Consider the following 14,058-nt stretch of genomic DNA (forward strand, 5'->3'; position numbering starts at 1 on the left):
TATAAATAGTTTATGTTGAATACAGGAAGTGAACAAATGGTTTAGCAATTGATGTGATCGTGTTTGGAGCTGGTACGCACGGGATGTCAACCTACCATGTAGACCTACCAAGTGCAAACGGAACGCTCGTTGTGTTGCAGTTGCAGATTCGTTTGTTTTGATAAACGTTTCCACAATAAAAGCGCGATGCTCACCAGTCCAATTCATGGCAGCAACTGAAAAAGAAACGAAAAACAATGGCGTTATAAAGAAACAAAGCAAAATGGCATTATATGAAAAAAATGTCATTATATGTACTTTTCGAAAATAAACACTTTTTTATTTCTTTACTTTATTTGCCTTTTATTTAACATACAAATGTGTCAGATTGTTTTGCCTGACCCCATATATATATATATATATATATATATATATATATATATATATATATATATACACACATACAGTATATGTGCATAGTTGTTTTTAGTAGCGCAAAAATTGCATTATATGTACTTTTCGATACAGATGTGTCAGATCGTTTTGCCTGACCCTATATATATATATATATATGTGTATATATATACACAATATATGTGCATAGTTGTTGTTTTTAGTAGCACACGAATGAACCGCTGTGTTCTTGTGTTTGTCCAGCACGGGCCAGGTGACTGGTCTGCAGAGAGGTCCAACCACAGAGAAGTGGGAGTACGACAGTCAGGGAAGAATTACTTCCAGAGTGTTTTCTGACGGAAAAACATGGAGCTATACGTACTTGGATAAGGTAAAGTAAAATCCCAGCTTCATACTTGTATATACATTCATACAAATACTATAGCGTGTATTTTCCTCCAGATTCATCGCTATGTCCTTCTCTTTATCATGTGAGAATGTCACCACGGACAGCCTTATAGCGGCGTTATATTTAAATGAAGCGAGACAGCATATGCATAAACACGGTCATGCACAGTAATCCTACCAACTCAAGGAGAGGCAGATGCTACACAGGTGGGCTCACACGGAAGAGCCCACATGCTCCTTTCTCTCAGTGAAGTGGATAGACAGAAGTGTCTACAGAGGCACGATGAAAAAGAGAGAATACACACACCAAAAAGCACAGGTACTTGAAAGGTTTGTTCTCTGTTCCTTGCGCACACAAAGCAAGGTTATCACGGGAAATGTTAGTCAAACAGAGGAAGCAAACTAACTGAAGCACGTCCCCCGTGGAAAGTGTCCTGTCCCACAGTTAGTGAGGAAAAGAAACTGCGTCAAAGTCGCTTGTTACTACTGAGAGAAATCTCTCGTCTGGCTGAAAGGTTTTTGGATTCAGAGAACGAGGCAAGAAGAAAGTCTAGTAATGGGTTTCCACAAAGAGAGTGATTGTCCAGAAGCATGAGCATACGCTCATGTGACAATGACAAAAATGGTTGAAAACGAAACCGACAAAAGTAAAATGTAAATGTAACATAACACAAGAGGGAGCCAGAGGACCAGAATCCAGAGGGAGGCTGATGTCAATGCGTTGCTCAGACAAAATGCCAAACTTTAAAATACTGGGTTGTTTTCATTTTAAACTTGTATTGGTACATGTTTGCATACTTTTGGAGTGTGAAGACACCCTGAGTCAGACTCTTATTATACTGTTATATATAATGAGTATTAGGGTGCATCAAAAAACACAATTATTGAATTGGCTGGGTACTAAAAGTGTTCCAATATATGTAGAAACAACACATACAAAATATTTTTCCAATACATGATTATTTAGGGGTGTTTTTGTGGAATAAAGTGGTGAACAGTTCAATGGTCGCCATGGAGATTTGAGGTCAGCAAAGACTGCAGCTCAAGAACTCTCAGGTGATCTTTATGTTTTTGTTGGTATTTATACTCCTATTACGTATTACTACCAAATTTGTGGTTTTGTCTTTGTCATTTGAATGATTTGTAGTCATATTTATAGGTATTTAGCGCTCATTGCCTCTACTGTAGCTAACATTAGCTAGCTACAGTTTGCTAATGACAGTTAGCTAATAGCAAGTATAACATCAACAACAGTAATATAAAGTAGACAGTATTACTGATGCCTCATATTTATTGAGAGTAGTACTATAGTCCTACATAATGTGATATACACTTGTCCATTTATTATTTTAGGCACTGTTTAGTGCTCATTGCCTCTACTGTAGCTAACATTAGCTAGCTACAGTTTGCTAACGACAGTTAGCTAATAGCTAATAGCAAGTATAACATCAACAACAGTAATATAGAGTAGACAGTATTACTGATGCTTCATATTTATTGAGAGTTGTACTGTAGTACTACATAATCTGATATACACTTGTCCATTTATTATTTTAGGCACTGTTTAGTGCTCATTGCCTGTACTGTAGCTAACATTAGCTAGCTACAGTTTGCTAATGACAGTTAGCTAATAGCTAATAGCAAGCATAACAACAACAGTAATATAGAGTAGACAGTATTACTGATGCCTCATATTTATTGAGAGTGGTACTGTAGTCCTACATAATGTGATATGCACAACCCACCAGCTCTCCTAAGATTCTGTCCTCTGGTCTTTGGTCTGGGCCCCCTTTAATAACCCTATAGAAAATCATGCTGTATACAAGTTCATTGTACTCAACATTTCCAGGTCAACTTTTTGGCAATTACATTAGAAATTGCACATTTTCCGAAATTTTACAAAAGATTTTGTGTGAGGTGGCACCCCTAAATCTCAATGGATTTCCTCAAAACTTTGCAAAAGACATTTTTATGTTCATTAGAAAAAAATGGAACGCCAGCCAAATTGATATTATGAATTTAAAATTTCCCATTCAAATTTGATGCACCCTAATGAGTATAATGGGTTGACAAGCTTGTTGCAAAAAAAACGACCTACCGTTTCCTCGCGAGCAGCACGGTATTGAAACAATCAGCAGAGGTAAAGGACACGTCAGGAAATTAGAATTTTCAAAGTTTCAAAAAAAGCATTAAAAAAAGAGGATCTTTTTTTAGACTGCCGAGCGGGTGAGGGCGTGGTTAGAAGAGTGGCAACCGTGCAGCCAAAGGGGTTTTAAGTTAATGTGGTGTAAGTGTTTTGTTGTCAGAGGTTTAAGGAAGCATCCGCCCACCTCAGTGGGTGGACCCCAGTGCCAGATTGTCCATGTACCTGGATTCTTTCCACCTTGTTAGATAACCTTCACAGTCACTGCTTAAAGAGCTTTCTCTGACACCTTGTCATTCTGGCTGCTCCCTCACTTAGGAGAGGAGGAGAGGAGGAGAGGAGACATTTTCATAACAACTTTCTAAACATTTGGAGGTAAAACATGAGAAAATATATAGCCGAGTTTTCTAATCCTACATTGCGTAGATTTTCCTCAGTGCTGTAGCCGAGGCAAGTCAATGCCAAGATCTTGATAAGACAGCATTAAGGCTCATTAAGGCGAACTCCGGGCAGCCATCGCAGAGCCCATTCAGTAACTTGGCAGGAATGAGCGGCTCAGTAACTGTCCCCTTCTCCTATTCAAGGCTGAGATGCCCTTGAGCAAGCCACCAACCGCTCTCCAAGCAGCATCCCACTGCTGGAATGCCTGCTGTTTTCACTTTGATTTGAAAACTTCAATAGATTTTTTATTCACAATCTTAAAAGACTTGCCATTTTTAAAAGAACATCATTTATTAACATGGAAATGTAAAAGTATTTGTTGGCTTTGTGTGCGCAGTAACAAAAAGGGAATACATAACACAATTCTGAGTTGGTTAAGGGAATTCCTGAACAGTAGTTGCTGTTATCAAGGTTTCCTGAAGATGACAAAGACAGCACGTTTGGTTCATTGAAAGGTCAAATGAAAACATTGCTGGAAAAACTGGACAGAGAAAATAAGTATTTGATTGATTTTAAATAATTTAAAAAAAATCAAAAAATTGTTAACTCTAATGATGAAAATGGTAATATTAATGATGGTAATAATGATAAAGATTATAACAATAATGATAATAATAATATTAAAATGATAATAATAACAGGGGAAAACAAGACACATGGCATGAACATGATTATATCTTGCAAAAAGGGGTAGGCATTTATAAGCTTTTGCTTCAGCCTACTCATTTTGGGCTTGTGATCAGATAGTTGAATACAAATGTAAATAATGGAAAGTTATATTTTGATTGATGTAAGAAATGCACTGTAATGTTTCATATATTTGCCCAAAAAAAAAAAAAGTGATAGAAACTGGACTGTTGGCATCTTTGTTAGAGTGTTTTGAATTTTGCTGCTTCAACATGCATATTTGCTTAAATGAAGCATTTTAAATGGCAAAATCAACTAAAATACCAATAAGCCATTCAGAAGATGCATTCAATGACACTGATGATTCTATGCATAATTCTCCACTGGTCACTCGGTGTCAGTAATGTTACTGTAAAATTCCCCCTGCATCCTTTCATATTAAGTACATATACATGAAAGTTGTACAGCTGAACATTATTCACCATACATAAATTATTGGTCAAATGGCTGGCAACACAAGCGAGGATACAATTTGAACACCATTGCGTCAATCAACCACTGCTGCGGTAACATCACGGTCTGGGGCTGCTTGAGTGCTGCCAGCACTCAGGGGCTGCGGTTCATCCAATTCCAACGTTTATTGTAAGCACAGCATAATCCCTTCCCTTTGGAAACTGGACTGCATTCAAAATGATAGCGAGCCCAAACCCACCTCCAAGATGATGGATTAACTGTCTCAGATGATTTGGTGCGGCAACAATTAAAAGCAGTCATTAATGATTGTGTTTTGCATTTGTTGGCGGGTATTTACAGTCAAACGTGTACAGGACGCGACACCGAATCGCATTTGCCTGAGCTGAACGGGTAATGCCGACTGCTTACTGATGTCCCCGAGGGTGTGAATAAAGTCTGCTTGAAATGCAAGCACAGACATTGGTGCAGCTACCAATTTTACATAAGGGACAGAGGGCACGCCTTCACCAAATGGCACTAAATCTCCAGATAAAGACTGATTTTAAAAAGGTTAAATCACAGAAGTGCTGCCAGGTGACCGATGTCAGGCGTGACGACGTTTAGGAAAGGGCTCTTGGCAAGTTCACCGTTAACGAACCGGTTGGCATTTGGCTTTGGAACTTGCATTTGGAGCGTTACATCACTCACACAAACAAATTAGAGTACCTTTTTCTGTATTATGTTACACAGTGAGGGCGGCACGGCGGTCGAGTGGTTAGCGTGCAAAATCATGACATCATAAAAATGTAAAGAGATAAACAAAGAACCACTGTTTATATGACAGCTATTTCTTCAACAAAACAAAACTGTTATTTTTAAAGTAAAATAATGTGAAAAAATCAACTTTCTTTGTAGACTTGACAGATTCCTAAAACTTGTAATGCAATACACAGTACAATGAGGTCACAATTACAGCATTAAAGTATTAAAATAATGGATAATTCATGTTGGGAGCTTCATTTTTTACAGGAATAAACAGTAAAATGTACAGTTTAGCCTGTAAGACTGTTTACATTTCTACTGTAATTTTGACAGGATTATTCTGGCAAACACAGCTGCCAGTTTTTTCGTAAAAACTACAGATTTTTTTTTTTTTACAGTGCACTCCAAATTGTCCATAGGTATGAATTTGAGTGTGAATGGTTGTTTGTCTATATGTGCCCTGTGATGGGCTGGTGTACCCCGCCCGAAGACAGCTGGGATAGGCTCCAGCACCCCCCGCAACCCTCATGAGGAAAAAGCGGTAGAAAATGAATGAACGAATGTTACACAACGCTCCTGTCTTCTGCTCTCTCCACAGTCCATGGTCTTACTGCTGCACAGCCAGCACCAGTACATTTTCGATTACGACTCCGGGGACCGCCTGTCAGCCGTCACGATGCCGAGCGTGGCTCGACATACCATGCAGACCATCAGATCCATCGGCTACTACAGAAATATCTACACCCCCCCTGAGAGCAACGCCTCAGTTACTGTGGACTACTCTGAAGATGGACAGGTGTGTGCATCAGTAGCACTGATGACGGGCATCACATACGTCATTTGACAGGAGGTACAGATCTCCCACCAGAGATTCTTCTGTCAAGAAGTCAAATCTTCATATTTGTGGCAACTCTAATTTTCAAGTCATAGTTCCACTTTTTAGGTAGCTGAGATCTCAATATCTGAGAGTAGCCGATGTTTCAAGGGTAATGGATATTGTGATGGTGATGATATTCAAATTTTACAACTATTTCTCTCTGCAGCTTCTCAGAGTTGCACATCTTGGGACCGGACGTCGTATATTGTACAATTACCGCAGACAGGTAGGTGCATTTGTTTCAGGGTTTCACCTCTTCACAGTCCGAGTGACAGTTTTCTAGAAAAAGACACATTTTTCTCTGGATGATGTTAGTATCAAAGTAAAGAGGACACTTTAAAGACTACTGTAGAATGTGTTTTTACAAAAAAAAAAAGATTAATTATGGTCTGTAATTAATCTGTAATTGGAATTACCTTGCAATGCCCTCAAACATTCCTCCTCCAGTTTAGAGTTGTCACAAGCTTTATGACTCATTAAATTGGTAACAATGCTAAGCTAACCTTGAGCTGCTTAGGTGCTAATCTCCGAAACTACCAACAAAGAAGGCATAACACTCTACCTTTATCAATGGAGCATTTTTGAAATGTACATTTTCCATCCATTGGACTGACAACTCCAACATGCTCCTCTCTGCTATTCGCCGCTCATCACCTTGCCCTCCCAAATACTACAGCTTATATTAGACAAGCCCAAACACAATCAGTGTTCAATTCAGGATGTGACCATTGTTTTCCAGGCCCAACACATAAAAATAACTTTTTATAAAAACTCACATACAGAAACTAGAGGGATGAAAAATGAATTAATAGCATAATTTGACACCTCTAGTGTGTCTAGTGTCACCTCAAACTGTCACGAGGGAACCCACACAGGGCGTGACACATGACATCCTCTGCCTTAACACACATTTTGCACATTTACTTCGCTGATATTCGTCCAGTTACTCGGCTGGATAACACGTGTTTATTTATACAGGCAGTTGCACAGCAGTTACCGTAGCAACACAGAAGCATCACAACTTCCCTCTGCACCAGGAAGCGGTGTTTTTTTAAAGGTTAAAGGTATACTAGAGTCGATGAATTAAATTAGTCCAGGTGTCAATTGCATTACATCCAATCGAACAACACAAGAACAAGGTAACAGAATGTAGATTGCCTCCATCCAGAATGATAGAAATAGGACACATATTCACTGCAATATAGGAGTATAAGTATCATACAGCGGAAATATCAGTATTTGCTGTGTTTCATGTACTGTTGCTCCATGTTTGACAGTAGGAATCGTGGCTGATAGTCATGATTTTCTGCCTCCAAACACTCCACTTGATGCCAAAAAGCTCAATTTTGGTCTCGTGTGACCACATCGCATTCTCCCTGTCTGAGCCGTTCAGGTGTCCATTGTCAAACCGTACACGCGTCTGTACATCTTCAGCAGTAAGATCAATTTAACACAGTACAACACAGTACAACACAGTACAAGCCAAATCTGGACACACACTAACAATGTCAGACGGTCCCTTGGGTGCTGAGGTCTGATGCTGCAGTAGTGAATAAACAGTAATGTTTGACAGCTTGCACACAACCTGATGGGAGGGCGAAACGGGGGGCAGGAGCTGGCGTTATAAACATACCATATCTTTTTTTTTTTTTTTTTTTTAATCTTCCTCCTCAGAACAAGCTGGCAGAGATCCTGTATGATTCAACGCGGGTCAGCTTCACATATGATGAGACTGCTGGCGTGCTGAAGACTGTCAACTTGCAGAGTGAAGGCTTCATCTGCTCAATCCGCTACCGGCAAATCGGCCCGCTGGTTGACCGACAGATATTCCGCTTCAGCGAGGATGGGATGGTGAACGCACGTTTCGACTACACCTACGACAACAGCTTCAGAGTCACCAGCATGCAGGCTGTCATCAACGAGACGCCGCTGCCAATCGACCTCTATCAGTTTGACGACATCTCAGGGAAGGTCGAGCAGTTTGGAAAGTTTGGCGTCATCTACTACGATATCAACCAAGTAAGACAACTTAGCGTTAGTTCAATAAAGTCATACGTGTTGTGTGTGCAAAGTCAGGTTGTCTTAATTGTTTTGACAAATGCAAAACACAAACCTTTGTAGTTTTTGTGTAAATAACTTTTGTTTTTAAAACACGAAGTACTAACTAAATACGTCTTTGGTAGTGAATGTGTTGTACTAATGTAGTACCCTTACATTCCCTTGTCAACAGTATTGTTTTTTTCTCTCGTAATCGCCTCTACTTGTTTCTACGTTTTTCAGATCATTTCCACAGCCGTTATGACCTACACCAAACACTTTGACCAGCATGGTCGCATTAAGGAGATTCAGTATGAGATCTTTAGGTCTCTGATGTACTGGATTACCATCCAGTACGACACCATGGGCAGAGTCACCAAGCGTGAGATTAAAATCGGACCATTTGCCAACACGACTAAATACGGCTATGAGTATGATGTTGATGGACAGTTGCAGACGGTCTCCCTCAATGAGAAGATGATGTGGAGGTAAGATGGCCATATTGGGCTGTTTGAAAAGCCCTTTGTCCGAGGACCACGATTGCTAACATCATAAACTGGCCTTGCAGGTATAATTATGACCTCAATGGGAACTTACATCTGCTGAATCCTGGAAACAGTGGTCGGTTGACGCCTCTTCGTTACGACCTCAGAGACAGAATCACACGTTTGGGAGACGTTCAGTACAAACTGGATGAAGACGGTTTTCTGAGACAGCGAGGGGCAGAAATATTTGAGTACAACTCCAAAGGTAGGAGCCAGCTCTTCCTTGAAATGAACTTTTCAGTGATTAATCGTATTAATCGTATGCAGTTAATACGTTTGCATGGTGATTATGATGACAATATTGACTAGATTATACATTATATAAAACTAGAGCTGTTAATCGATTAAAATATTTAATCGCATTTTAACTCATAATTAATCCCAATCGCATGATAAGTACCCCTTTGAAACATCATTAAACCCCTATTGAAATGAGGGCTGCATGGTGCGCAAGTGGTTAGTGTGCAGGCCACACAGCTAGGAGACCTGGGCTCGATTCCCACTCTGTGTGGAGTTACTTCGGGTACTACGGTTTCCTCCCACAGCCCAGGTTAATTGCCAACACAAAATAGATGTCATGGTAAAAAAAAAAAAAAACACAATATACAACAAGTAGACATTAGTAAGGTAAACTGTCCATCACTCAAATATTCTTTTTTTTTTCTTTTTCACATTCCATCATCACTAGGGTCTTGGGTATGCTGGAGCCTATCCCAGTTGTCTTTGGGCAAGAGGCAGGGTACACCCTGGACTGGTCGACTAATAAATCATAACAATATTAATGAATTTCCTTGCAAGCCTTTACTGCATCTCATTGATCACCGAGCCGTAGTCACATTGACACAAGCCCCCAAATCGATGTCCTCGGTTATGCTAGCAGCTGAGTGGACACTCTATGTCAACAGTATATTTAAAAATATATCAAAGAAAATAAAAAAATCCGGTCACAATGTGATAACACCACAGAAAGATGCTCTGAAATTAAATTTTTTATTGAAGCTAACATTGACGTTTTCCTCTGGAATACTTCAGGTCTTCTCGTTCGGGTCTACAGTAAATCCTCCAGCTGGACCATCCAGTACCGTTATGACGGTCTTGGTAGACGAGTGGCGGCTAGGAACAGCCTGGGCCAACATCTGCAGTTCTTCTATGCCGACTTGAACTACCCCACCAGGATTACCCACGTTTACAACCACTCCAGCTCAGAAATCACATCATTTTACTACGACTTGCAGGTAACAACTTTTTTGGATAACTTATCGCACAAACGGATGTGTAGCTGTAAGAGAAAATAACAGTGACCAGCACCAACACCAATTTTGCAGAATCTCTTTGTGAAAGACGCTTCGGTGTCCTTGAAACTACGGATCAGGGTTGTGCAAACGCTTTCACTCACGGCTGCAGAAATTGAAGCGTGGGGGGGGGGGGGCACGTTCATATCCTTCACATGTTATTTCTTTATACATGTGGGTCAACATTGTGGTATAGGTCACCACAGGACCACCACACCAATTGTTCTTCTTATTCTTCACTATTTACTTCTTTACTAGCAACGACCACATGTCCACATTTCTCAAACGATTTCAACCATTCCAACGTCTAAATGTAGCTACAGTATTTCACGACAATAATGGTAATGGTTTAATTTCATTTGAACATGCATCAGATTCCAATTGAGTGCATCCCATAATCAGTTCCCAGTTCCACATGTCCAAAAGGAGTAGGAAGAAGCAAAGCTTATTTAAATCCAACCCCTTATCTGGTACTTTTACAATCACTAACTGTTACATTTGTTCACTTCCTGCTTTCCATAATACAGTTTAAGGTTTTTTTTTGTTGTGTTTTTTAATAATGTACCTCGTACCAAAGTACTGGGTGATATGAGCATCCAATGCCATAATGGGTACCATAGTAAGTGTCAATATAGTGATATATATAGCACATCATGACTGGTTCAAGACTCTTCATCCTTGTATTTAGCAAACATCAACTGCTTGTATTGTTTCTTGAACTGGCTCATCGTTGTGCATTGTTTGATTTCCTTACTCAATCCATTCCATAGTTTGATTCCACATACTGAAATGCTATGGCTAGTGTTTCAAATGTACTTCTTCACTGAGATCATATGATAGAATAATGATTGTACGTATGTTTATTGCACAGGGTCATGTTTTTGCGATGGAAATCAGCAGTGGAGAGGAGTTTTACATTGCATGTGACAACACGGGAACCCCACTGGCTGTTTTCAGCAACAACGGGCTTTTACTTAAGCAGGTACGTGTGGTACAATGAATGGATGGAAAAACCCAAGCGTGTTTGCCTGCAGTGTATTAGTTGCAGTACCAGAATGACAAGACTTCTTTCGATATCTAAAGGTGCAGTACACGGCATACGGCGAGATTTATTTTGATTCAAACCCAGACTTTGTGCTGGTAATTGGTTTCCACGGAGGGCTGTATGATCCTCTGACACGACTGCTGCATTTTGGGGACAGAGACTATGACATCCCCGCCGGAAGGTAGGCTGTCCCTGATTCACTCTTTTCTATTCTGAGCGTGAGATGTGATTCTGTTTTACATAACAGCTTTGTCAGCGTTTAATCTAACCCCGATGTGTTTGTCGCCAAGGTGGACAACTCCTGACATCAGCACGTGGACAAGGGTCGGTAAAGACCCTCAGCCTTTCAATCTCTACATGTTCCGGGGCAACAACCCCATCAGCAAGATCCATCAAGTCAAAGAATATGTGACAGGTAACGCTAAGAACCTACAGTGGAGTTAAGTTTGGGTTGGTCACCTGTCCGGACACAGTCTCAACTTCTTGTTTTTTAACGTATAAGCTTTTGCTTCAGCCTACTCCTTTTGGGCTTGTGATCAGATAGCCGAATACAAATGTAAATAATGGAAAGTTATATTTTGATTGATGTAAGAAATGCACTGTAATGTTTCATATATTTGCCCAAAGAAAATAAAATAAATTAAAAAAAAAATAACATTAGGGGTTTAGGTTTGGACTGCGGCTGCGGAAAGGCAGCTTTATTAAAAATAAACCAGCGGCCTTCGGAGCTGCTCTGTATACCTTACAAATGGCATGGCTTTTGTCAAAGTTTTAGTTTTCACTGATGTGTGAAATCGCGATGACTGGACACGATGTCAACCGATTGCTAGTCTGGTGATACCCGGTGCATGTCGCTACCATCGATGAATCTAAGGACTTATGGCTGATTCCCATCGATCGAGGAGGCTGCTACCGACACAGCTGTATCTCTCACTTGTCATATTGGTTATCTTTCACAACCCCACTGCTGGACTACACCACTAATTGGAATCTGGGGAGAAATACAGTGACAAGGCAATCGGGGGAAAAATACTAAATACCGTAAAATTGAGTTATATATGGACATACATGCAGTATTCTAGATTTGTAACCATTAAGATTATTACATTAGATTATACATTAGAAACCCTAAGACTTCGGCGTGGGTGTTGGTGGATTCTTTGCTGATTTTGTATATTTACAAAGATACAGTATGTAGCATATATCATTTTTATGGTACGTTTATTTTCAGCGTATTTGATTGTGCTTCTGCTCTGTCTCTTGAGATGTTAACATCTGGTTGGTCACATTTGGATTCCATCTGCACAACGCCATCCCAGGATTCCCTATTCCCAAATTTGACTTGACACAGCCGTCGTTGGAGATGAAAAAAAGTCAGCTGTGGGATGACCTGCCTGTGAGTAACTAGCGCATACAACGTCATATTTGGTTACAAGAACTTAAGATCATGGCTTACCATCAATTCCAGTGTATAAGCCACTACTTTTTTCTTCAACTTTCAACCCTGCATCTTGTGTAGCTATGTGGCTAAATTCTGATCTCATGACTGTGACTAATTGTTGAAATACTGGACCACTCGCAAGTCAGTAAGGAAACAGTAGCTTTTTCAGCTACAGCTATCAGTGAACTCTTAACAAGCTTGTCAATCCTTTGGATATTGCAGGAGGCCATTATATATATATATAACAGTGTGACAACACACGGTGTTATCTTAAAAAGGACACTATACTCATCACACAGCGACTTAACACAATCCTTATACCCAAGAACTATGTACCAATACGAGTTTAAAATGGGATAAAAAAAAAAAAAAACTCATTTAAAGTTTTACCATAAGGCATTGCATCTGAGCAATGCATTCATTGGGGCGCTGCAATGATGTCAGCCTCCCTCTGGTGGATAGAGACAGCATTGCAGCTCCATAGTTCATTTTCTGTGCTTTGCTGAAACTAAATGCATTATGGGTGGGGGGGGGGGGTCATTAATTTTAAACTCAACTAAACTAAATATTCTAACATTCCAACATAAACTAGCCATGTGCAACACACAAATTGTAACAGACAGCGGCACGGGCAGAGGTATGACAAAATATAGATTAATAGTCAGTTGAGGCCAAAACAGAGCCTTTCAGGAAATGAAGAGACAAATGAATTGGATGTAGTGTGGGAATAAAGAGAGAGGAAATGGCGGGGAAAGCCAATAAAGATACATCTAGTGAAGCCATCATTCTTCCCCACACGACTTTTAGTGTGGCTGTTTGTGGACACGGAGCCCACGGATGTCCAGCCTGGATGATAATTACAAAAAATAGAGACTGCATTTGTTCCATTTTGAAAGTACGATTAGTTATAAATTATCACTAATACATTTAATTTATACGTCCAATCCCATTTTCAAGACAACCCCTTCAGTAACGGCCACTTTTGATGATTTTGACTGATCTTTAAAAAGGCACAAAGAATACTGTGTTCTTTGGCTACATAAACATGGAGCCTACCAAAAGAGTAGACCCTCGTCCTTCATCAGAAAGGTCACTCATTTCCATTCTTTAGTTTTATTAGCCTCCGTTCTCAGCTCCTATCAAATCCAATTCTGCCATCTAGTGGCCGTTTTTATGGCATTCAACTTGCTCTCAAGTCGAATCCTTTGATGAGGAGTTGCATCATCACCACCTTCAGCCTCGCACACAAAACAAATGTTAAAAAAAAAGTATAAATATGTTGTTGGGATCAGGCGTTCTGGTTTCTAAAGACATACAAACTACGTCTTTTGTATTGAATGAGTTAAAAATAATTTGTGATACATTAATAAAATGAATTTATCAACATGTCATAATCATTAGAGAATTAAATAATAATAATACATTTTATTTGTATAGCGCTTTTTGAAAATACTCACACACTTTACAGGAAAATGGAGTTGAATAAAATTAATAATAAATATTATTATTATTTTTTTTATTAATTTTATCCAACTCCAATAAAATTAATAAAAAATTATAATAATATTGTTATTATTGTTATTACTTATTAATAATTTTATTAATTTTATTCAAC

At 39.4% G+C, this 14,058-nt stretch overlaps 1 protein-coding gene across 9 annotated transcripts in view; it reads left to right on the forward strand.

Moving 5' to 3' along the window:
• Positions 1-14,058, forward strand: part of tenm3 (teneurin transmembrane protein 3) — a 186,206-nt gene that overhangs the window by 169,888 nt on the left and 2,260 nt on the right. For all 9 annotated transcript variants that reach the window (XM_058079310.2, XM_058079326.2, XM_058079334.2 and 6 more), the window contains 11 exons: positions 637-763; positions 5,805-6,002; positions 6,250-6,309; positions 7,758-8,102; positions 8,364-8,608; positions 8,689-8,870; positions 9,698-9,900; positions 10,829-10,939; positions 11,041-11,183; positions 11,293-11,417; positions 12,268-12,398. In XM_058079310.2, the coding sequence (XP_057935293.2) occupies positions 637-763; positions 5,805-6,002; positions 6,250-6,309; positions 7,758-8,102; positions 8,364-8,608; positions 8,689-8,870; positions 9,698-9,900; positions 10,829-10,939; positions 11,041-11,183; positions 11,293-11,417; positions 12,268-12,398 (1,870 nt within the window). The remainder of the gene's footprint in view (positions 1-636; positions 764-5,804; positions 6,003-6,249; positions 6,310-7,757; positions 8,103-8,363; positions 8,609-8,688; positions 8,871-9,697; positions 9,901-10,828; positions 10,940-11,040; positions 11,184-11,292; positions 11,418-12,267; positions 12,399-14,058) is intronic.

Source organism: Doryrhamphus excisus, linkage group LG9 (genome assembly GCF_037039965.1).
Source record: "Doryrhamphus excisus strain RoL-2023G ecotype Guam linkage group LG9, RoL_Dexc_Guam_v1.1, whole genome shotgun sequence".
NCBI classification, from domain to species: Eukaryota; Metazoa; Chordata; class Actinopteri; order Syngnathiformes; family Syngnathidae; genus Doryrhamphus; species Doryrhamphus excisus.